Consider the following 25,414-nt stretch of genomic DNA (forward strand, 5'->3'; position numbering starts at 1 on the left):
TTTTAAAACAAACCTGGTTATTTATGGTCACTTTGGTTTATCCCATAGTGGTAAATAAGGTTGTTCCCTCGGCCCTCTTGCTCCTTTCGTAACTACATGGCATAGAAATTTAGTACTGGAGAGTGCAGAGCAGGGTGGAGATGTTTTACTTGTGAATGAGTGTGATTACAGTCCAATCTTCTATGTGCAGGGATGCTCTTTGTAATACCTTGTTGTTTTCCACACTCAAGTATGCCTCTCTTAGTCACTCTTGTGGGAGGCTGCTGACTTCACTACTGAAGCTCACTCTGGTTGTAGATGGCCAGAGACCAGGTGTAGAGTCCTAAAAACTCTCTAGATTGCTTTCATCAGAAAGACCCCCCTTCGGGTAGTGTGCTGAAGCAGTTACACGCTTAGAGTTGAGGTTTCAGAAAGGAAGTCAGCGAATCTCCGCGGCTGGCCCTTGCTACAGCGAATCTCCGCAGCTGGCCCTTGCTACAGCCCTCTCAGCTTTATTCTGCATCCTCCGTATGATTTCTTTTCCTTAGCTCAGGATTCCAGCCCACCCTCTAATAAAACTTTATATCTGAATTAGAATTTTAATCAACTGTATACATTGAGTTGTGGACCTACCTTGGATATACTTCCTTCTTTTCTTGTAGCAATTTCAAATATTATGAGTCATAATTCAAAATACAATGTTGTATGAATTGGTATATTCACATAACCTCCCAGAAAGAACACTTCCAGGGTTCCTGACAGTTCTATGCCAATTCTACACTCAAGAAAACCTCTTCCTTACTCATGGGGACTAAGGTAACTATTAGCAAGTCTACTCCCAGAAACTTCCTCATACATATACCCTTCATGGATTGGTCTTTGTTAGGACATCATACTGTATGCATATTTTAGTGGCAAACATTTAGTTTTTAAGTCTCAATTCTACTAGTACCATGGGAGCCTTTTGTGTCTTGTGGAAGAGATTTATTCATCAAATAATGGCATAATTGAGGGACCCTAGAATATCTTCAGGAGAGAGTTGGTTTTGTTTTTTTGTGGAGCATGGTTTGGAGATATATTAGATAAGCTGAGGCATTTACGCACCAAAGAAGTGGATGAGTCTTTGTAAATGTACAACCTTAGCATGAGGAAATCCAGAATGCTGAGGCCAGGAAGTCCAAGAACCACTGGATTAGATTGGTGAGTCTTGTTCTTTCCTCCAACAGCATCTTCTGTGCATCGCAGCCACCTCTTCTCCCTTCTGTTAAGCTACCCAGCAGAGGGGTATTATTTACTTGTGAAATAAAGTAATATCTAAGAATGGATGCAGTCACCAAGACTTTCAATGCAATAATATACTATTTTTTACTATTATATAATGTCTTATATCAATATATTATTAATATAATTATAATATAAGATATTATTAGTATAATATATTCTATATTATGTTATTTTTCTATGTAATAATTCACTATTATTTCACTGTAATGAACACACTATTTATAAGGGCAAAGTTGTGGTGGAATGAAGGTTGAAAGGGGGTGTTGAAATCATTAGGGACTTAGACTATAGGTAAAAGGTTATTTTATATTACATCACTAAATTGATTGAATTATTATGTAATGGATGAAAAATTTAGCCACAAAAAATTTAAGCTGCTTGTTCAAGGTCACAGCTAGTGGAATTGCCCAGCTGGAATGTAACCCTAGATCTAGTAAATTATTATTTATTTTATTTCCAGGTTACATATAGTCTAAGCAATGGGAGCCCAGATGCACGCTTGTCATGTGAAACAGCAGTTCATACTTGTCTCAGCCCCTGCTTCTCCTCACACTCACTGCCAGCAGCGGCACTCAGCTGTGTTGAACCAGGTTTCTTGTTCTCTGCATATCTAACCATCATTCGAATGCCACTCAGTTTCGTCTTTTGCTTTTGAGACTATGTTTAGATATCTCTTCTCATGAAATCATAGTATATGTCTTCAGCGTTCTGCTTTTCATAATACTCCCTGAGGTCTCATCTTCTTCCCTTTAGAGGAATCTGTCTTGCTTTTTATTTACCGCAGTATTCAGCATTTATCACAACGAAGAGCAACGTATCCCCAGATGCTCTAGCAGTTGCCTTATGACACATTTCACAGCACAGCATTTGTTTTATGATGCCAATAATGATGACCACATTATCTCTTTCTGTGTTCATTTTCTGTTTTCTCATCACTGATTTATTTCCCTTGTGAGGATGGTAGCTGTCTCTCCCCATATGTTCAATGAATTAGCCAGAGAGGATATTAATTTTAGAGAAACTTGAATGATCAAAAGTTTTCAATATTAGCATTAAGTCATACAATTAAAATGAAAGCAATTCTGGAATAGAAGGAATAATGTCTGAGGTCAACCAGAATCAATAATATATGCTTGCTTCTCCAGAAAGAGTCAGCTCCCTCATCCTCAGATGCAGATTATGTGTCTCCCAACTCTTTAGAAAATGAGCCCTCTAAGGGGGCACTCTGCTGCATTCCTTGTTGTCTGCTAAAATTGGAAGGGAGGAGGAATAGAGAAGTCAGCAATATCACAGATCAGCCACCAAATTTCATATGTCATCTATATGCATATTTAAAAAGTACTATGCTATGTCTTCAATTTGCCCGAGCATAATTTCACTTGAGTGGAGTTATCTTTAAACTATTGTGGTCATCACAATGGGAAACAGGGAGTGTCCGTGTCAGAGGCTTTATATTTCAGAGCAATGCAGGGAACTCTTCCAGACTCACCCAACCAGCTGCAACTTCCTCTATGAAGAGAGTAAGGTAAGTGCTTCTGATGTCCACCGTGTAAAGTTGAAAGCGAGGGGGTGGAGTGAATCTTCAGTTCTTTTCTGTGCATGAGACATGAACTGCATCCAGCTTTCCCAAAGGTCTTCAGCTCTCTGGCTTATGGCTTCTTCTGATTCACTTTGACTAGCATCACGGAGAATGACATTTACCACAGTGTGGGAGATCAGCTACCAGTCAAATTTTTATGTTCATTTTTTAAAAGGATAAATGGAGAAATATGCATGACTCTAACTCTTTTATTTTGTGTGTTGCTATTTAGGTCACTCACTGTCAGAATTTACCAATGCTTTAAAATAGAATCGATCATAATGTAAGTCATATGGATAGAACTTCATCAAAGTTAGCACTTTTTAAAATAAATGGAAAGGTTTGAGAATAATTCTGCAGAGCAGCAGCTGTCTTGTGATACATTATCTGGAGTACTATCGACAAAAATTAAATCTGTTTGATAGTTATTCTGTTCTTACAAATGATTCAATACAGCAATTATAAAAGCTTTCTGTTGGTAATTAATTATTAAGAGCAGTTAATATTTCTTGCATAGTAAAAATTACTCTAAGATTATATATGCTTTTGCCCATATACTTTATCCATCAAGGGCCACGAAACAGAATCATTGTAATTCTGTGCTTTATTGAAAGTGAATTATGTAGGCTTTCTTGTGTGTCATTTTCAAAATTATTTTCTTGATACTTTAATTAGATTATTAGACCAAAGCTTTGGTGAGACGTGTATTTTGTTGTTGTTGCTTTGCTCTTATTTTGAAACAGATATATTGACACTAGAGGAGAGAAGGAAAATGTTGTTGAAACAGTCCACAACTAACCCAATAGTCTTCAGGTAGCTGTGATTTTCATCTGAAATTTGGGACTTAATGTTCATGAGAATTTTCTACTTTGTATTAAGTTTAAAATTATAAACTGTTTCTTATTATTTTGTAATTTTATACTAAATTTAGTCTATGGAAGAAACAAGAGAATATAGTATTTAGGGGTTACATTAAATCTTCCCCTCCGGAGCCAAAATCTTTTGTGATTAAAAAGAGGTTGTTTTTGATTTTTGTTTGTTTTGTTTTTGTCACAGCACACTGGGTGACACTCTGGTGACATCTTATGTAGCTTGAGCCCAAATTACTTTCCTTTACAACTGTCTTAGTTACATGACCAAGGACCAAATGTTTGGTATATGTTTATCCTTTTTCAAACAGTTTATTTTTGTTAGCATTTTGCATACTTATTTTTAAGTTGCTGCAAAGTTTCTATAGGAAAAAGGAAAACTCTTTGGATGTTAACACCTATTCTCCTCTCAGCAGTGGGGACACTGGAGCATGAAGTCCCCCAGTCAGCCTTAAGGAAAGTTGTCTGTTTGTCTATGGAATGCAGGTCACGTCTACAAAGAGGAGGGGGACTTTTAGTTCATGAACATACAGTACACCAATCAACTATGCAAAGTATAATTTTTCTGGAATTTATTTTCAACCTGTGTGAGCCTGTTGGTGTAAGAATGATTGATTGAATGTATTTAGTGCATCATTTTAAAAGTTCAGTCTTCGTGATTTATTGTTGTCTGGGAATGTCTTGACTCATCTTTTTTTTTTTTTTTTTTTTTTTTTTTTCTTTTTTTGGTTTTCTGTAATTACTTTTATCAGTATCTATCTTACCCAAGAAAATTACACTAATTTTTTTTTTTAAATGAACAAGCTCCTGCATTAGTTTTCTTTTCCTTTTGATATAATGGCCATTTTGTGAAGAATAACCATGTTGACTAAAAGTTTAGAAAAGAAAAGATTTTATTGTTTGGAATGTAAAGTATAATGTTGAAAACTCAAAAATTATTCTCTCTTTTTTAGCTGAAAAGTGTAAATTAGCAAGCTATTTGTAACCAAATAGGAGAGTTGGGGTTTACCTTGAAGTAAGGTTTAACCTGATAGCCTCCGCTGGCCTAAAGCCTTTTTAGTTTCATTTTAATGGCTCCAGCCGCCACCATGTTGGTGTGTTAAAATGTTCCCACAGACACGATATTCCTGTGAGATCTGGACAGGGCTCCTATGTGTTTACTGTCCAGCAATTCTATTCATTTGCACCAAGTGACCACTGTCATCGTGGAGTCCTGAAACTCTTTTGAAGACAGAGATTCTAAACACATCTTACTTGTGGAAGTAAAGAAATACTTATGCTTCTAAAATTAATTTAATAACATCACTGTGTACTTCATTTTTATGCTTTATGTTTTTATTAATTTGGTTCACATTTTTTTTAAGTTACAGTTGTAATACTTATTCCTAAGGCCAAAATACAATTCAGTCACAAAAAGGCTTGTAGACCATAGATAGTGCCAGTGTCACTCAGTAGCCAAGGCTAACCTATCACTGATTACCAAACCCATTGTATCTTTATGTTTCTCTTTTGCTAGAACATTTTATTTATAGTGCCAATAGGAGTCACCAGTGTTCTTTGTCCTGGATAAATTGGATAAGACATGAAATCAGTTTAGTAATTTCTGGGTAGTTGTGTCTGATTTCAATTTTGTCATTGCTAGAAAACCCAAAGCCTTGTGTACTATAGGCCACTAAATTACACCATCAGCCCAAAATAAAATTTTCTTCCTTCCTTAACTTAGACTTTGTTGTTGTTATTGATGAGATAGGGACTCACAGTGTAGCACTTGCTGGCCTAGAGTTCACTGTATAGAACAGGCTTGCCTTGAACTTAGAGAAGTGTGCCTGCATCTACCTCCAGAGTGCTGGGATTTAAAGACCTGAGCTACTGGATCCAGACTCCTAAGTAATTTATAAAAGAACATAGATATTCTTTCTTGGAATAAAGTATGTATGTAGTGTGACTGACGTTTTTTATTGGATATTTTCTTTATTTACATTTCAAATGTTATTCTCTTTCCCAGTTTTCCCCTTACTCCAGAAAAACCCTTACTTTATTCTGTTCCCCCTCCCCTGCTTCTTCTATGAGGATGTTCCTCCCCACACTCACCCACCCTGGCCTCCCTGCCCTTGAATTCTCCTACACTGGGGCATCTAGCCTTCACAGGACCAAGGACCTCTCCTCCCATTGATGCCCAACAAGGCCACCCTCTGCTACATATGTGGCTGGAGCCACAGGTCCCTCCTTGGTTGGTGGCTTAGTCCCTGGGAACACTGGGAGGGTCTGTCTGGTTGGTATTGTTGTTCTTCCCATTGGGTTGCAAACCACTTCAGCTCCTTCAGTCATTTATACAACTCCTCCATTGGGTATCCTGTGCTAAGTCCAAGGGTTAGCTGTGAGCACACATCTGTATTTGTCAGGCTCTGGCAGAGCCTCTCAGGAGACAGCTATATCAGGCTCCTGTCAGTATGCAGTTCTTGGTATTCATAAGAGTGTCTGGGTTTGGTGACTATATATGGGATGAATCCTGAGGTGGAATAGCCTCTGAATGGCCTTTCCTTTGCTCTACACTGTGTCTCTGCATTTGCTCCCATGAATATGTTGTTCCCTTTTCTAAGAAGGACCAAAGCACCCACATTTTGTTCTTCTTTCTTCTTGAACTTCATGTGGTCTGTGAATTGTATTTTTGGTATTCCTAGCTTTGAGGCTAATATCCACTTATCACTGAGTGCATGCCATGTGTGTTCTTTTGTGATTGGGTTACCCCACTCAGGATGATATTCTCCAGATCCATCCATTTCCCTAAGAATCTCATAAATTCATTGTTTTTAATAGCTGAGTAATACCCCATTATGTAGATGTACCACATTTTCTGTATCCATTCCTCTGTTGAAGGACATCTGGGTTGTTTCCAGTTTCTGGCTATTATAAATAAGGCTGCTATAAACATGGTGGAGCATGCGTCCTTCTTACATGTTGGAGCATCTTCTGGGTATATGCCCAGGAGTGGTGTAGCCGGGGGTCCTCTGGTAGTACTATGTCCAATTTCCGAAGGAACCACCAAACTGATTTTCAGAGTGGTTTTACCAGCTAACAATCCCATCAGCAATGAAGAGTTTTCCTCTTTCTCCACAACCTCTCCAGCATCTGCTGTCCCCTAAGTTTTTGATCCTAGCCATTCTGACTGGTGTGAGGTGGAATCTCAGGGTTGTTTTGATTTGCATTTCTCTGATGACTAAGGATGTTGCACATTTCTATGTTTCTGGAATGTAACTTGTAAAAATGGAAGTTTGAGAATATTCTTTTGGGTTACATGCATCTTTCTCTGGGACATCTTCTTTATCTCCCATACTTCTGCTTTCTTTCACCTAATGACTGATCTGAAGATGTTCTTCTTTTCTGGAGTGACAGGTAGAAGCACACCTGATTTTCTCTTGCACATGACTACTATAGCTCCTATTCAAGGTCATCTTGTGGAACAAGCTAAAAGGTATTTTAGAAGAATGAAAACCTCACTCCAGTTCGTGGAACTCTTAGCAGCAGGGTTGGAATGGTGCCGGACCACCTGAATAGCTGCTATGTAACCAGATGAAATAGTTCCCAAGGATAGTTGTTTGGATCATCCATACAAATTCATCTAGTGGGAGCCAGGTCCCCTGCAAAGTCACTAAGCTATGGAGAAAGTCTCCAAAGCAACACTGAGTGCAACCCTGGAGAGTTCCAGACTGGTCTCATTGCTCTGTATCTCAGTAACAATGTTATGAGAACTCAAAGGTGATTCTCATCCTTGATTCTATATTTGCTACTGTAGCCTAATTGGCTTTTCTAGCAAAAATCTATATATCTGGGAAGTCTTAAGAATGTACATGATATCTATAATGATGAGTACACTTTAAAAGAATTAGATAGTGGTTTTTCAATGATAATATATTTATGGGACCAAAGATGAACAGTGTTTAAAATTAAGATGGTGCTAAAAAACATCATGATGAACACTGGCTCTGTGGGTGAGTATAGAAGCCATAATGGAGACACTGTGAGGAGATTATGTGATAAAGTAACAATGGTTTAGGAAACAAAGGCTATGTTGAATGGACTGCATGATGATGTAGCTTTCCTTTCAGGAAGTTATCCTTTTCCTCTACCTCAGTTTAGAAATGTGAGGCTACTTGAGAATAGTAAATGCATGAATATACATCTTGAAAACATGTCAACAAGGACCACTGAAGATAGAGTACCCCATCAAAGAAAATCAAGATTATGCTTCCAGTGGGAATAGAGTAGCTGTTTTGCTGGTGTGCCAGGGTGAAGAAAATGAACACATTCTGCATCACTGCCAAGAAAATTTTAGAGTAGTAGACCCAAGAATGTAGGACGAAATAAATCATCATTTTTTTTTGTCCCAAGTTACTTGATGATTGCATACAAAGTTGAAAAAATGAAGCTTTGAGTTAATAATCATAATAAAAGAAAACAAATGTGCTCTGAGCTAATTTAACTCTCTGTTGACCTCTAGGCAACACTTGGTTTCAAAATGGCCTCCCTTGCTGCAGCAAATGCAGAGTTTGGCTTCGACTTATTCAGAGAGATGGATAGTAGTGCGGGAGATGGAAACGTATTCTTCTCTTCCCTGAGCATCTTCACTGCCCTGACCCTAATCCGTCTGGGTGCTCGAGGTGACTGTGCACGTCAGATTGACAAGGTTAGTGCCACATTTTCCAATCCATCCTAGGAATGAACTGTTTTCTCCAAGAAAATATTTCATGATAAGCACTGGGCTTTGCCTCCTGTCCTTGGCCTTCATCTGGGAGGAAGAAGAAATAAATGTTGGGATGCTTTTACTCAACAGACTGCTTCTCATAGAATCCACTAGCTTTGATAGCAACTGCAGCATCATCTGGAGAACTTGGTGTAGATGAAAGTTCTTAGGATGAATTGGGAACTATAGGTATGGGTGGGGGTTCACCTATTGTAGTTTTAGAAAGCTCTCCAGGCATATCCCGTTTGAGAGCCACTGGATTAATAGACACAGCTATGATGGAACTTGACAGGCTGTCCAAGATTTGTTTTGTTTTGTTTGTAATGCTGGGTATGGGACCTTCACACTTGCTAGACAAGTGCTCAACCACAACCTGGTGTCCTAGTTTAAACATAGGTTACATGGATACAAATGACCATCACAAGCATCTAGATAATAGAAGGCTACCTGAGCAGTATTTGCCACCACCACCTTCTTCACCACTTTCAGAAAGTGCTTATTAACTCACCCTTGTAAACAGCTCTAAAGAACTACAGTCCAGGTTTACTTCTCTTCTCCCCAGAAATCATCATATAAATTCACCCACTCATCAGAACCTATCTTGCCAGGCCCAGCTGTTTCCACATCCTTAGATGCCATCTCTTGTTGATTCCAGTTGTCCCTATGATTTTAGTCCAGTACTGTTGAGGGTTGTCTCTGTGTGTCTCTAAAATGCAATGGTTTTCTCTATCTCTGGATGGCTCAATGAGTGCTGCAAGTGGGCAGCCAAGTGAAATGCTGTCAGTTTTATTAGGGGACATAAGAAATGACAGCTGAGGTGGCAGAGAGCCAAACGAGGCAACATCAGTGACAACGAGCTGTGGATGACGTTAACTAAAACCTCTGGGACAACTGGGCAGTGGTGGCGCACGCCTTTGATCCCAGCACTTGGGAGGCAGAAGCAGGCGGATTTCTGAGTTCAAGGCCAGCCTGGTCTACAGAGTGAATTCCAGGAAATACAGGGCTACCAGAGAAACTCTGTCTTGAAAAACCAAGAAAAACAAACAAACAAATAAACCAAACCAAACCAAAACAAAACAAAAAAACAAAAAACCTCTGTGACAAGCCCACTTCTACTATTATAAAACATAATTGTATTTGGTATCCTCAATAACATGCTGAAGTAGCACCATGATCTTGATTGTTATGGTAGAATTACCAAACCAACTGTGTGGTTATGGATGCCAGACTTGTTACTCAAACTCTTCCTGACTTTTGAAAGTAAAGTTTCTTGAACTGTACCTTAGTGAACTGAAAAAAGAAGCCACTGTCTGGCTGGAGACTTCTTTCCACAGTATCATCCTTCACTCTCATGCATGAATTTCTATAGCTGCTGCTGTCACGATAGCCTGTAAGAAACATGAGAAGAAAACATCAACTACTGTCATAAATATTCACACAAAGTCTTAGTCCTTTGTGACATGCCAATTTGGAAATTAGCCTCCAGCATCAGTCTTGTCCCTGGTAACTCCTCTGTAGAGTATAGTCACCTTGGCAATATGGATTACATATTTCCATTTCAGGGGAACTCGAGTTTTATCAATGGAGTAACAATTTACAACTTCCTTACATGTGTCTCTAAAAGATACTTTCAAGGAACCAATGATTGTTTTTCTTTGGATGCTCAAAATATCAGTTTGGTTATGTTCACCTTTATTATTTTGTTCTGTTATTCTTTGAAGTCCTTGCCTTGTGCATGTTCATGCATGTAAACATAGGTATACCTAAGCACAGCGTGTGTATGGAGGTCGGGGATAATCTGAGATACTGCTCCTCACTGTCCATTTGCTTGAGATGGAATCTCTTGCTTGTTTCTTCCCACAATGCTTGGCCAGCTAGCTGCAAACTTCCAGAAATCCTCCTGTCTCTACATTCCAGCTCCCTGGAGAAGTGTTAGGACTTTAGACTTGTAAGTTTCTGGACCCCAGTTTTATGTGAGTTCTGGAGATTCACATTCAAGTTCTTATGTTTGTGTGGTGAGTGCCTTACCCGGTGAGCCACCTTCCTGGCTCAGTGTTGCTGCTCTTTGTAACACTGGAAAGGCCTGAGGTCAATCCTTTGGCTTTAGGAAATCCTTTCTGCAAACCCTAAAACCTCTTTGCTTCCTGATATGTTTTGCTGTGATTGACATTGTTTACAAAGTTGTATATGTTGCCTCATATTTTTCACTTGGCTCTGATATTGATAACCTTCTTAACTACTTCAATACAGAAAGAACAAGCATTTTCTCTTCCCTTTGTTCCTCTCTCCCAAGTTAAATTACTACTTATTATGTCAGATTTGCATTTATCTTAAGCCATGGATTTGGACTATAATATTATTTAGAAGTTGCACAACCTTATGTTTCCTAAGATCCTGTTGGGTTTTCCAAAAAGCATTTAAAAATAGCCACTGTAGTCTGCATTCCTACTGGAGTACTCTTAAGAGGAATGGCAGTGTGGTGATTCAGCATGAGTACTTAGGTAGGAGCCTCAGGAAATCTACATCCATGGCTCCCTCCTTCCCCATAGGGAATCCCCATATGGAGATCTTGAAACTCACATGGCAGAGTTTTCAGTCCTTGTCACTATCTGAATTAACTTGGTAACTACTTATTAAAAAGACAAAGAATCTCTGATCTTCCTTCATGTTCATAAGAGGCTATGACAGCATAAAAGTAGCATTTCAGGTGGAAGAACAATGTTTCCAGTGGAAAAAGGGAGAAATAGCTTTATGACAAAGCCTTTGAAATTCTAGTATTTCTCTTTGTTTATCCTCATGCCCCCATAGACATGATAGTGTTACTGTTGAACCAACATATTTGTATGTTCTGATAAAATGGCTGTGTATATAGTCAGAATTACAGTGCCCCAGATCTTCACAAGCTAACTAGGACAGAATCAGTGTAACTAAATCAGGGTAAAAATGCAATTAATAACATTAAATAGATTTAATTGCTAAAACTTTATTCAAAGCTTAAGAGGAGTATCTTTTGAATATTTATATAATTTCCATAAGCTTAGCTCAAAGAATACATTATTAGTAAGTAGCAAGGCTGAGTCGTAGGACTTCACCATGAAATTTTATTATTTTTTTCTTACACTAGAATATTTCCAAATAACAGTCTCCTCACACTGGCTTGAGTGCTCTTCTGTTATAAAGGAGCACTTTAAGAAGAGATGAATCAGCTTTACAATAAATGTTGACCCGATGACTTATTTCTCCTCTTCACATTAAGGACTAGCTTCTTTTTTCAAGGAATGATCTAAAAACTAAAAGTTTAAAGCTCTAAAAGAGCAAAAATCTGTCAAGTTATATTTTAAAATTTACACTCACATGAGAATAAGACGCCATTAGCAACACGTCAGAGCAACACGGTGGCCAAAGCAGATGTCTCCTCTAGTGTAACCTACCTTCACACTCTGAAGGTCAAACTCTTCTCCCTGGACCACTTCACAGAGCAGAGAGCTACCTTTTCCTGCCTTGGACTTCTCTTTAAGAAAAAGGAGACAAAAACATTCCTCAAGGCCAAGGTCAGTAGACACGCACTGGATTCTGTCTTTCTCCTTATAGGATACTTTCTTTTCACTGAGAAGCAAACTTGACTTATTTTCCCATACAAATGGTACAAAATCATGAGGACAAAACATTAGTAATGAAGGAAGATAGTCTGTGCTTTTTTTTTTCCTCCTTGGAAGTAGCAAAAACAAATTACTCCATGGACTAGTAAGTCCTTTTTGAAAATAGGCAGGACATAGTTTAAAGCCACAGAGTACCCTGGCACATTCTGTCTTTAAATTTACTTTTCCTGTTAGTGGGAAGAGACAACCACTGTATTTTTTCTATACCACTGAACATTTGTGTGTTTGGCCAGGTCTGAATGGGGAAGGGAGTCTGAGACTGCTCATCTTTGCAGTGCAATGCTCGGGAGAAAAAAAAATACCCGAGTTACTGGTGAAGCAGAAGCAACCACCCTTGGTATCTGCGATCAGGATTGCAGGGGTTCGGAGTTGAGTCTGTAGAGTGATCCATCACGGTCTAGAAGCTACGTACATTTTCATACTAGCTGTTGGAGGGGCAGAAGAATCCCCAATAGCCTCGGTGTTGTTCATTGCAGCTGCATGACCAGTTACTGTGAGGGTAGGACATTTTCCCACCTCTGATGAAAAAAAATACTTTGTATTCTTGCTTTATAATCTGTGCTTTATTCAAGCCAAGCCTAAGCTCTATCATCCTCTCAGACAAAGAGGCACTAACAAGCAAACCCAGCAAAGTTTCATCTTTATGTCTTATCTTATCTGGATTGTTTTTTGGTATGGAAACTATAATAATTCAATTCAACTTAAAAATTGTAACTGAGAAACACTAGTTATACATGTAAATATATTCATGGAGCACAATGTGATCTATTGATCTGTGTATATATTATAGAAAGATTAAATCAGACTAAGAAGCACATTCATCATCTCACCAGATTCTGTTGCTGTTTTCTACTTCCATTCTACTTAGTATCAGTGCAGACATTTTTCTGATAGACTTTTATGGTATATGCTCTTGAGGGTTAAGCTTTTACCATAGCAGTTTATCACACCTATCAAATTTGACAAGGAAACCTTAATCCACCTAACTACTTAATCAGAACTATCCAAGGATCTGTGCCTCACAGGTCATGTAAGTTCTATTAAATATTTTAAAATACTTTACAACTGAGCATGTGATGTATGATTGCTCACAGTTGGAATAAATTTCTCCTTGTGGGGAATTTAAGATGATCAAAAGTACATTGTAATCTAGCAACAACTTGACAGCATAACAAAAATTCCAACTGGGCATTAAATAGTAATTTTCCAGTTTTGTTCAATTATGGATATAATAGATTTCAATCCCAAATAAAGCCACTTAATATTAAAATATTTAAACTTTAGACACATAAGAATTTATAAAGCTCTGTAGACATAGTCCTGAATTACAGGAAGAAATTCTGGAAAACTCCCTTCTTCTGCCATAAGCTACCAAAATGTGCCCTTGAATTAAAACTCCATAATAGTCCAGAAGGTAGGTTGTGGTGAGAATGAATGCCACAAAGATGACGGTTTTAAGAAAAGCTGTTCCAGAGATGAAGCAGTCATCACCATATGTCTGCCATCACAGGAAGATTCTCCGCCAGTCAAAAATGTCCCTTACAAAATCAAAATCACATTTAATACAAAAAAGAGAACATTAGATTTGATCAACACAAATGAATACCTGAAGTGAATCTTCGTAGTACATCACTGGTGCAAGAGAGCATGTGGCTATGAAGACTAGGGAAAAGAGGAACAGAAACCTAAGTTTCTGTACCTAAAGGAAACTTACTGGATAAAATAGAAATATGGCCAAGTAGTTTTACATTTGATATCATTAATAATGAGAATTGTTGTAAAGTGTGTAGATTGAGGGTCTCATGACAGGGGCCAAGAAAGGTGGATTCAGTTCCTGACATGGTAGAAATGATAGTTTGTTTGAGGACATGACAAATCCAAGTAAAACTTAATATTAATTCTTAAAATGAAATTTGAAGACATGTGGAGACTGTAACTGATATAAAATGCTAGTGGATTTTATGGTTCCAAAGTTAGTTTAAAAATGGAGAGTGGAGCCAGATTCTGGTAGGCAAGATTTAAGGAAACATTACATAAACCCATGAATTGTTTACCTAATGAATATGGAACCAAATGCTCCAATGAGCCACCAAAGTGAGGCTTGGGTATTCCATAGGCCCTCAAATAATATGGTTTGTGTTGTGCAGTGCTTGTAGAGAGCATTGTAGTAGTGTTTCAATGGACCATATTAAAAACTATTGTGCATGACTCGTACCTCTGCTAGTAACTTTCTGTTGCTGTGACAAAATACCAGGGAAAATTGACTTTTAAGGCACACAGGTATATTTGGGTTCATTGTTTCAGAGGTTTCCATCTATAGTTGCTTGGTTGTCATCACCTTACAGCAGCAAGAGATGAAACTGAGAAAGCTGTCTCTTGTCAAACCCTTTTGCCAAGAATCCATGAAACCAGGAATCCAGAACTAGATAAAGCAACTGAGGAATTCAGAGCTCTAATGCTCCAACCCTCTTTCAGAATTCTCACCTCCAACCAGAGGTCAGGAGACTAACACTTCAACACACAAAATCTGGGGACTTTTGAGATAAAATATTTCAATGCGCATGTGCACACTGAACTTCAGTGATCACGTTTAGAGGAAGCAACATCACAGTAAAATTCACTAAATTAATACAAATCCATTAATCATGGGTATCTAAGATAAGTTAGTGTGCTGAACAGGAAAAAGTAAAATAAATGTGAAAAGTAGAGGGCATTTTTCTGCTTAAGACAATGACATTCATTTGGAGTCATGAGAAAGCAAGCTCTAAGACAGTCGTGACACTGAACTGAAACTAGATGCCTGTTTTCAGAAAAGAGCTTTATTTTCAAAATCTCTTGCTAATTGATCTGATTGACAGTATTTTTTTTGTGACGTATCTGCAGGCACTGCACTTTAACACTCCATCAAGACAAGGAAACTCATCTAATAATCAGGTAAAGGGAACATATTTCTTATAGAAAAAAAACAATTAGAAACTAAATGGGAGAAAACCCTGTATTTTGAATATGTTTTAATGCCTTCTAGTCTATTAAGACAAAGAAATCTACTTTAATTTCCCCCAATTTAAAATATGGTTATATAAGAATATCAAATATAATTTGATAATTTAATTATTAATTTATCAATATTTTGTTTGTTTGCTAGGTTGTAGTAAAATATTGATGATCAGCCTTTCTCTTCTGTCCTTTATAGGTAAATGAATTTCTTGACAAATTAATTAGTATGTGTCTTGGACTAATCGGTAGTATCCTATTGATAACCTCATTTCACTAAACGTTTTTCAGTTTGATTACAGACAATATGATGAGGAAGGGTAAAGACACTGATAAGTATGAGGATTTTTTTGCTGCATTTGAAGCAATATTTTCCAGTTCTTCCATAGAATAATATGCATGATTTATTCCGTGTTAAGTGATAGTACACATCTACATAGTATGAAACTGAATTTGTATGCCTCTGTTTGATAACAGCCAGGACTACAGTATCAACTGAAAAGAGTTCTTGCTGACATCAACTCGTCTCATAAGGATTATGAACTCAGCATTGCCAATGGAATTTTTGCAGAAAAAGTGTTTGACTTTCATAAAGTGAGTAAAAAACTGCATATCCCAGATGGTTACATCCACTTTAGACCTGAATCTTGTCCAGTCTCTTATACCAATACTGTCCTCTACCTTCCTACTAGGCAGAAAATGTTATTTTATTATTGTTGCTGCTGCTATGGTGTTCAAAACATCACCCTCCCACCCAGTAAACCAACATAGTCACGGTGGTTCAACTGATGCACAGACTACAAAGACGACGTCTGTTGCTAGCGTTGTGATGTTGAGCTGTAACAGGAAGTGGCAATGGGGCACACAAGGGCGTCTATTACCACAGAGATAAGCTTCTGCGTCCTTTGAGCTTCAGGTCTACGGAGACAGGTCTACGGAGACAGGTGTGATGTCCGGGGAGTTGGCCCGGTTTACCAGTTTGTTCTCAGGGAGGCTCCTCACTTTTGCTTTTCTTTGTTTGTTCTCAGTGATGTTGTTTTTACATGAGTTCTTCCCCACGAGGTATAGCCAAATAAGGCCATCCATTGCAGACATTGGCAGAGAAGAAGCTTGGATTTGACAAGAGTTATATAGGTCAGCTGACTAATATTTCTGAATGGCATTGAGAATCAATGCATCATCACAGTACCTTGCCTATTGAAAGGCTCTGAGTTGCAAATTATACTCCCTAAACTACTGCTCTAAGCTTACTTTAGAGCCTTCATTACCGTGATGATCAAAAACAGTTCACTTGGCTAGGACCAGTAAGCAGCCACCCTTTGTACATTTCTCTGGGAACATATCTCCCTTCTATGTATCCACTCTTCAAACAATCATCCATAAAACTCTGACTCTATGACATCACTGGGTAAATCTTCTGTATCATTGCCAACTCTCTGTGTTCCACCCAACCATTACTGTTTCCTCTGGCTGTCACCCACTCAAATTCTTTGCCCCTCCCCAGAACCACTCCCAAATCCTTTGGTATCCTGCCAGTTAGGGAGTAATAGGCCACTTTTTATTTTTCCAACATTTCAAAAGGTTTCTATGAAGTTTTAAAAGAGCCATTCTGAGTGTTTATCATATTTGAATTTTTTTATTCCTATGCAAACTGCTAACTCATTTAGCATTTAGGAAATCCTAAATTATTTGTCTACTATTTGTCTACTATGCTATTATTTGGAACAGTTTTGTGTGTATTTCTTTTTCTGACTCTCATAGCATGAAAAGATACTGTATCAAGAATTACATGAGGCATAGTGAAAGCAAGATTTGATCAAGAACACGGAAAATAGGGTGATCACTCTTTAAATCAAAATGTAATTCTGACACTTTCTTGCCACAATTTCCTTCCTCTTGCCCTTCCCATGTCACCTCCCTCCAACTCTTACCTTGTTTCCCAAACTCTTAAGTTGATACCATCTTTCTCTTTGATTATTATGGCACAAACACACACACACATAGACACCCCCCCACACACACACACTCACATTTCTAACCAAAACTATATTTTTAACCAAATAATTGAATAACCAAAAAATACAGAAGATATATATTCACATACACACACATATATACTTGTTTGTAAATGTGTAAAGGGCTGACCTTTTTATATTGGACAACCAATAAAGAGGCTAATCCATGGGAGAGGTTCAATTTCCTCTCTTCAGCTACCATTAATTATTTTTTCCTCTAGGAGTAAGCCCCTTCAAAACTTTTCCCTTTCCAAGTTACCATGTTCTCTAATATTGCAGTGTTTTAATCTTTTTATGTAGTAATTTCTGAAAGAGGTTGTTTCACAAAAGATTTCTCAATATTCTTGCTCATATAGTCTTTCCACCCACTCCTTCTAGGTTTTCTTCAAGCCATCGATTTAGAAGCTGTGATAGAGATTTTCTGTTGGTCTGGGCTTCCCATGATCTAGTGATCTCTGTATTGTATCTAGTTGTGTTTTTAATGATAGTCTCCATTTACTGTAAAGAAAAGCTTCTTTGATGAGGGTTGGTAATTACACTTATATGTTAGTATAAGGATACGATTTATAATATAGTTTGGAATATGCTGATCTAGGAAATGGTAGTAATAGATCCTTTTCTAGTGTTCATGGCCACATTTTCCTCTCCTACTGAGGGGTCTTAAGTCTAATTAGAAATCTCTTGGGTACCATCAACATGTGAGTGCCTCTTATTGCACCACTGTTTATATATGGCCTTCTTGGTCATTAGTCTGACTCGTAGGTGTTTCAAACATGTCAGACTGCTTTACTTCTTTCTCCTTTGGTAGCATACATAGTACATTTTGGATTGATGAAAGTTAGATTTTAGCAAAGAGGATTTCAGTTCAGATCTGGAGTGAATCATCTGTGTCCTAAGTCTGTGATATCTTCAGCAATAGCAACCCACACCCAACTCCTGAGAGACAAGCAGGACTATATCAGTAATTTATACAGCTTTAGTGGTCATTTTTATTACTCTGAGCAGCCATTCAAAAGGTGGTTTCTCATACCTGGTTGTGGGATTTTTGTTAGCCCATAGTTTTTATGGGGAGAATTGTCAGCTCAAGTGATTTAACTACCTTTAATATGTGTGTGTGTGTGTGTGTATACACATATATATTTGTATAAATGTATATATTATACACATACTATGTATAATTTTAGGCCAATATAAGATAATGATTCCATGAGACTTTATTAAGGAACTTTAGTATTATTTGTCCTCTCAAACATCTGTAAGTATAGTTGGTTATTCCTGCTTTCCATCTTATTTTTTTATATTTTTATTGATTCTTTGTTAATTTTATATCATGTACTCTAATCCCACTCATCTTACCCTCCCCTTGTACCCTCTTGCAACCTTTTCCTAAATAAAGATAAACAATTTTACTGTGGAAGCTCTAGTGTATCACAGTGTGTCCCACAGTGTACCTTTCTGTCTATACTTCAAAGTCATTGAAATGACTTTGTTTGGTACAGGCCTCTGGTTTCTGATACTCTATCAATTCTGCAACCTTACTGGGACTCCTCTCAGATATCCTGTTGTTGCCCTGTGTCATGGAGATCCTGAAGTTAGAGAAGTGTAGGACTGATCCCTTCATGCACTCTAGTAGTTCATTCCAGCTTTTATGACCTTGAGTCATCAACCCTTGCAACCTGGGCTAGCTCTACAGTTCTGCCCAGAAGAGGTTTAGGGCCACCTGAGTGTTGCAGCTGGTGAAGAATATGGCCAGTTCTCCCACTCTAATGATCCCAGGGCCAGTTCTTCCAACTGCCATAGGTGGTGAGGGACAAGGGAAAGGAGAAAGGTGTCTATCTTGTTCATGCCACTGTGCAGCAGACAAGTTGTGGAGCCAGCTCTCTCCTGCTAACATTTTGGGGCTGGTTTACTTGCAATCCCTAATATCCAGGGTCAGCTTTTCTGGACTGTCCAGTTGAAAACTAGGGTCTGTTCTCCTGATTGCTGGTGAGGAGCAGGGCTGCTTTCCCAACTGCTGTAGTGGAGGGTATTGCTCTTGCTGCTGAACAGCAGACAACTGCAGGACCAGCGCTCCCAGGGTCACATCTACTATGCTACCCAGGTGAGGAGCAGGGCCTACTCACCCAGCTGCTGAAACACATGAGAAGCAGGGCCAGCTTTTCAGCTCCCATAAACTCCAGGAGCAAAGTCTCCTGCCTTCTAGAGAAAGTGAGGGGTTAGGGGGAGGGAGGGTACCTCTTATTTGTCCACTCTATTGTTAGGAAGATTAGTGGTAGGGCTCATTGTAGGAAGGTCACACTTGGGAACCCTGCTCCCTGTCTTGTACCTCTGGTGCCAGACTGTCATCTCTGGTTCTCCTTTATCAGGGAATGCTAAGCTACTAATCATTCAGATGTTCACAAGTCAAGAAAACTGAGAGTAGACATGGCCTCTCTCCTCTCTGCCATCTACTGATGCACAAAGGATACAGCCTCATCACCTTCAAATCTCTATGAGTAGGACCTCCCTTATTTTCAATGATGTCTATACATGTGTGTCTTTCTGGGGATATGTGCTCATGAATGTAATTGCCCAAGTATGCTAGAGAGATCATTGGCTCCCCTAGAGCTGTAATTACAGGGTTATGGTTCACCCAACATGGGTGCTGGGAACTGAACTTGGGACCTCTGGAAGGTTGGCAAGTAGTCTTAAAGTCTAAGAACTTGATGCAGGCCCCCAGTTAATGATTCTGAAAAAAAAAACTATTCTTAAACTTAAATATAACAAATTTCTAAGCTATATAATCTCTATTTTGTTTTTATATTTTTCTTTCTATTGATATTTGATTATAAATAAAAATATCTGATAAAAATTTTCAGTGTAGAGAATATGGCTTTTTAAAAGATCGAATCTTTTTAAAAAGATGCTCATTTTATTTCCTATATTTTCTACTTTATGCTAAGTATCTCTTGGGTCAGACTTCTACAAATCACATACTGTGTAATTTGGGTATTTTCAATATTATTGTGAATTGGGACCTTCTATCCCATATTTCTACCCCATATTTCTCTGTGTAGTATCCCAACATTTTCTCCATGATGCTTTAGTAATTTAACCACCAAATCTATTCAAAACTGAACAACATGCAGAGCTATATTCTGTCTAAAATTTACAGTAACCTCTGACTAGAGGTTTTACAAACTTCTGACTAGAGAATCACATGCTTCTTATTCTTTTAACATTCCCACAAATTCTTCAACGCTTTTGAATTATTCAATCATTTGACTTTTCTCCTTTCTCAGTGTATTCATTGTTATAACTCACTCCTCATCGATCCATTCCTCAACCATTCTTTTAACAATGTCATTCTTCCCCAAGCAGCCTTGCAAATCCAGATTGCTGCTGCAGATTCCCTTAGTGGTTGTGTACATGCTACTAACTAGCAACTAGAGAAATATTTAAATGTACAGTTGTTAACACACTAGTGTCTGCTGAATCAATAGTCTAGAGATGTGTTTTCCTATGTGAACAGTTAACATACTTCCTAGAACTTCCTTCTTTTATGTTTTTATAGAAATAGACACTTTTTCTTGATTTTTCATTCTTTTCTGATTGCTTTATATTTGTCTTCTTGTATTTCAGTGTTTCCAATGATCCTTAAAATTGAAGGTGTTTGAGGATTCTAATTTTATTACATTCACTTTAATCTACTGTCTTTTTGTACAGATAAGTAATGTACTCATATAATTTCTATGTCTTCAAGGGAGTCTTTTATATCTCTGTGTGCTCTGTGTTGTGTGATGGGTCATCCTTCTCTTCAGTGCCAAGATCAACTTTGTGCAATCTAAGCTCTCAAGAGAGCTTCATGCTTTACGCTTCTAGCTACTCCTTATTTGCTTTCTTGTAATGAGCAATACAAATAGTCCTCACGTTGTCTTTGATGCCTGTTTTCCCCCAGCATTTATATTTCATAACTAAATGTGTTCTGTGAGGTCTTCTTCCTACTTGCAACTCTACTTTAAAAAACAAAAGACAAAATAGTAGAACCAAAAAAGCAAAGTAAGAAGAGACAGATTGGAAAGGGTATGAGACACAGAGGGAAACAAGGGGAGATAAGAGTAGATGATATGAATAAATATTATCATAATACATTGTGCATATGCATGAACTGTAAAAATTCTAATCACAATAGTTCCATATAGTAAGCATTTTCCCCACTCAAGAATTAAAGAAAGAAAAAAAGAGAATTAAAAAAAGAAATTAAATGTAAAATAAAAAATATGTTAAAAATGAGAAACATAATACATTAAAGATTATGGAATATGAAAAGGATAATTTGAGAAATAAATTTATAGCAGTAAACATCTACTTTAAAAAATAAAGAAGCAAATATAAACCAGATATCACAGTTCAATAAATTAGAAAAAGACAAACATATGAAGCATTTATTAAAGAGTATAAAAATTATATGATAGCATGTGGAACAATTACAAAATTGACAAATATTTAATTATAGTAGTTAGACAAACAACCTCAAATGATACCAAAAGTAAAGAAGAAGACAGTACAACTGACATTAAAGTAATACAAATAATATTGAGAGATTTATGAACAATTATTTGTCAATGAATGATATAATTTAAAGTAAATGATAAAGTGTTTGGAAACATATAACCTCTAAATGCTGAATCAAAAGAACAGGAAACTTGAAGAGAATTGTAATGAATAATATTGATTTAAATATGAAAAGTTGCCCTTCTAAGGAAAGCTCAGGTGGTTCTGAGCTCATCAGATATTTACAGAACTGTCAATTTTTGAGAAACTTCAAAAAACCCTAAAGATTCAACACTTCCAAACCTATATTAAAAGGCCAGTGCTGGCAAGCTACACAAGAACCAAGTACCAAGAAAGAAAATTAATGCCCAATTTCCCTCTGAGATATGGATTTTTAAATTATTTAATAAAACACTAGCAACCTTCATAGTTGAGACCAGCAGTCTCAACTAACCTGGACCCTTGACATCTCTCAGACACTGAGCCACCAACTAGGCAGCATGCACTAGCTGATATGAGGCCCCCAAAACATGTACATTAAAGGACTGCGTGGTCTGGCTTCAGTGAGAGAAGATGTACCTAACCCTTGAGAGACTTGCAGCCCCAGGGAGTGGGGAGGTTTGGTAGGGTAGGGGTGGGTACATCCTCATGGATATGGGGGAGGAGGAATGGGATGAGGAACTGTCAGAGGGTGGACTGGGAGGGGAATAATGACTAGACTGTAAAAACAGATTAAAGATTATATATTTATGTATATATATATGTTTATAAATGTATATATATAATATAATTAAACATGGACAAGAACTTGAAAAAAATTAAAAGAATCATTTACAATGGCCAAGTGTGACTTGTGTCAGGAATGCAAAGATGTTTTCAGAACATATAAATCAATAAATACAATAAACCACATGAATAAAATTAAAGGGTAAAAGAATATGATCATCTTAATATATTCAGAAAACAGTATTAAAAAAACTAAATTGCACAATAATAATTCTTAGTAAATTAGGTAGAGATAGAATGTATATTGCTGTCTCAAAGATAATTGAAAAAATTTGGTCTGTAATCAGTAATAAGACAATCATAGTTACTCTCATTATTTATATGTAACGTTAAATACAATATTAAAAGTCTAGTTGAGAGAAAAAATAAAAGATACTCTACTCAGAAAGAAAACTGTCCAAAAGAGTGATATGATATCTATCACCTAACACATGTCTATATGTTAGTCATCTATCTATCTATCTATCTATCTATCTATCTATCTATCTATCTATCTGTCTGTCTATCTATCCATCTATTATATATTACCATATTTATAATAGATACACCATATCTATTTATTTTTCTGTCATCTAGTTATCTATCTCTAAAGGTCCTATCAAAAATCTACTAGAACTCCTAAATCCTTAGTAAAATTACAGTTTAGAAAGTCAATTTATCAAAAGTAAGTAGCATTCCTAAACACTACACACAAACTATCTGCAAAAGTAATCCACAAAACAGTCCAATTTATGAATAGTTATTACATATAAATTTAGGAATGAGTGAAATCCTTGATCTCTCCATTAATCAGTGTTCCATTGCTGTAAAACGACATCATGTCCAAGGCAACTGCAATCAGAGAAAACACCTAATTGGGGGCTTGCTTAGAGTTTTAGAGCTTTAAATTTATTATCATCATGGCAGGGACCATGGCAACATACAGACAGATATGAAACTGGAGAAGAAGCTGAGAGTTCTACATCTAGATCAGAAGACAGCAGGAAGAAATAAAGCCACTGTGCCTGCCTTGGGCATCTGAAACCTCAAAGTCCTAATTTACTGAAACCCAGTAGCCCACTTACTCCAATAAGACCATACCTACTCCAACAAGGCCACACCTCTTAATCCCTCCCAAATAGTAACACTGTCTTATGAATGAAAATTTAAGCATATAAACCTATGAGGGCCATTCATATTCAAACTACTACATTCCACTCTCTGATCCCAATAGGCTTGTAGCTATATCATAATGCAAATATATATTGTCCAAGTTCAAAAGTTCTATAATCTATTGTAACATTAATACTGTTCAAAATCTAAAGCTAAAAATCTCTTCTGAAACTCAAGGCAATCTCTGAACTCTAACCCCCTGAAATAGTTGAAATGCAACTGTAGATCACATACTTCTAACCTACAATAGAACAGAATATACATTACCATTACAAAAGGGAGGGAAGAAAGCATAGAAAGAAAATACAGGACCAAAATACAAGATCTAAACCTAGCTTGGCAAACTCCAAATTCCTTTTCTCCATGTCTGATATCAAAGTGTTCTTCAGCTCTCCAACTCAATTCAGCTTTGTTGACTACAACACATTTGTGCTTGTTCCATGCCCAGTTAGCAGCCCTCCTTTACATCTATTCCTTGTCGCTGGACTTCCGTGAAGGAATATTTCTGATTAGCCTGGCTTCAGTAGCTTTTTTTTTTTTTAACCTGAGAAGAAAGATTTTATAACCCACTTCTTATATTCTTAACTACTAAGGCCAGAATCAAATTCTAAAGCTGCCAACTTCTGTGGGTTGCTGGGGTTGGACCTTAGCCCCTTTGTACAGTTATATTTGCCTCAGCTCTGTTGTAAATGGTTTTCTTCACTGCTTAAACTTTTCTTTAGTCTCTTTGCATAAGTTAGAAGCTTAGCTGCATGGGGTCTGGCTCTTCTTTAAACCTTTTATTTCCTCAAGCACTGGAGAGCTCCATTATACTTCCTGCTGCTCTTTTTCTCCTCAAACTGTACATTTTGTATTTTTCCTTGTTTAGAGACCTTCTTTTCATTATATATCTGGATAAAAGTGACCACTAATAACTAAGCACCATAGTAGATACTAGACTCTCTTGAAATCTCCTCTGCCAATGCCATTAATTTATAACTTTTCAAATTAGCTTCAGGCAATTTTATTGGTTAAGGGCAGAAAGCAGCAACATTCTTCACCAAATTATCACAAGAATGGGCTCTAGGCCACTTACTGATTTCTTTTCCTGTGAAACCTCTTGAGTCAGGCTGTCATACTATACATTGCTCTCAGCACCATTCTCCCATTCCTCTATTAGTATGACCCATTAAGACCCTCTTAAACCATTCAACTGAATTCCTAATTACAAATCCCAAAGTCCACACTTGGACAATAAGCAGCACTGTCAGAACTATCAGAGCAATACCCCATTCCTGGTACCAACTTCTGTCTTAGTCAAAGAGACACAATGACCAAAGCAACTATAATAAAAGAAAACATTTAATTGGGGGCTTCCTTACAGTTTTAGAGATTTAGTACATTGTCAGTAAATGGGAAGTATGGAGCCATGCAGGCAGACATGCTGCTGGAGAAGTAGCAAAGTATTGCTGGGTCTATAAGACATCCATCATGAAAATAAACTGAAAATAAAAGAAGTCTATAATCTTTTTTGATAATAGAAAATGTGGGAATCCTGTTGTCTGTGAAAAGACTCTAATAGAGGAGTTGGGAAGGACAAGGATACCTAGCTGGATTTCATTCTAGTGAGTGCTTCAGCAAGCATTCTTCAGAGAATAGAAATAACAGGGTGCAGAGAGATTTCTTACAAGGACCTGACTCACTTGACTGTGGAGGCAAGAGAGCTCCCAACATAAGAAGGGTTGGGAAAACGTAGAGGCCCTGGGTAAAAAGTTGCCAGGGCCCCGACTAAAACAAAGCCCTTGTTTCAGTTGGAGTCTATAGGTCAAAATGGTCATTGTCCC

The 25,414-nt window shown here is 37.5% G+C and overlaps 1 protein-coding gene and 1 non-coding gene across 3 annotated transcripts in view; one reads left to right on the plus strand and one right to left on the minus strand.

Annotated features, from left to right (window-relative positions):
* The window catches only part of Serpinb7 (serpin family B member 7), a 52,047-nt gene that overhangs the window by 17,837 nt on the left and 8,796 nt on the right, over nt 1-25,414 (plus strand). The window contains exons 1-4 of one of the 2 annotated variants that reach the window (XM_031379893.1): nt 2,655-2,788; nt 8,210-8,395; nt 14,995-15,045; nt 15,583-15,699. In XM_031379893.1, coding sequence (XP_031235753.1) covers nt 2,681-2,788; nt 8,210-8,395; nt 14,995-15,045; nt 15,583-15,699 — 462 coding nt within the window. In that variant the 5' untranslated portion in view covers nt 2,655-2,680. Of the gene's footprint in view, nt 1-2,654; nt 2,789-8,209; nt 8,396-14,994; nt 15,046-15,582; nt 15,700-25,414 lie in introns of those variants that run through there. The other variant, XM_031379892.1, reaches the window with a different exon arrangement.
* LOC116072254 lies at nt 19,489-19,620 on the minus strand. The gene has a single exon (XR_004111380.1). It is a non-coding gene; the product is annotated as a small nucleolar RNA SNORA17 (small nucleolar RNA).

The sequence above is a fragment of the Mastomys coucha genome, unplaced genomic scaffold (genome assembly GCF_008632895.1).
Source record: "Mastomys coucha isolate ucsf_1 unplaced genomic scaffold, UCSF_Mcou_1 pScaffold1, whole genome shotgun sequence".
Classification (NCBI taxonomy): Eukaryota; Metazoa; Chordata; class Mammalia; order Rodentia; family Muridae; genus Mastomys; species Mastomys coucha.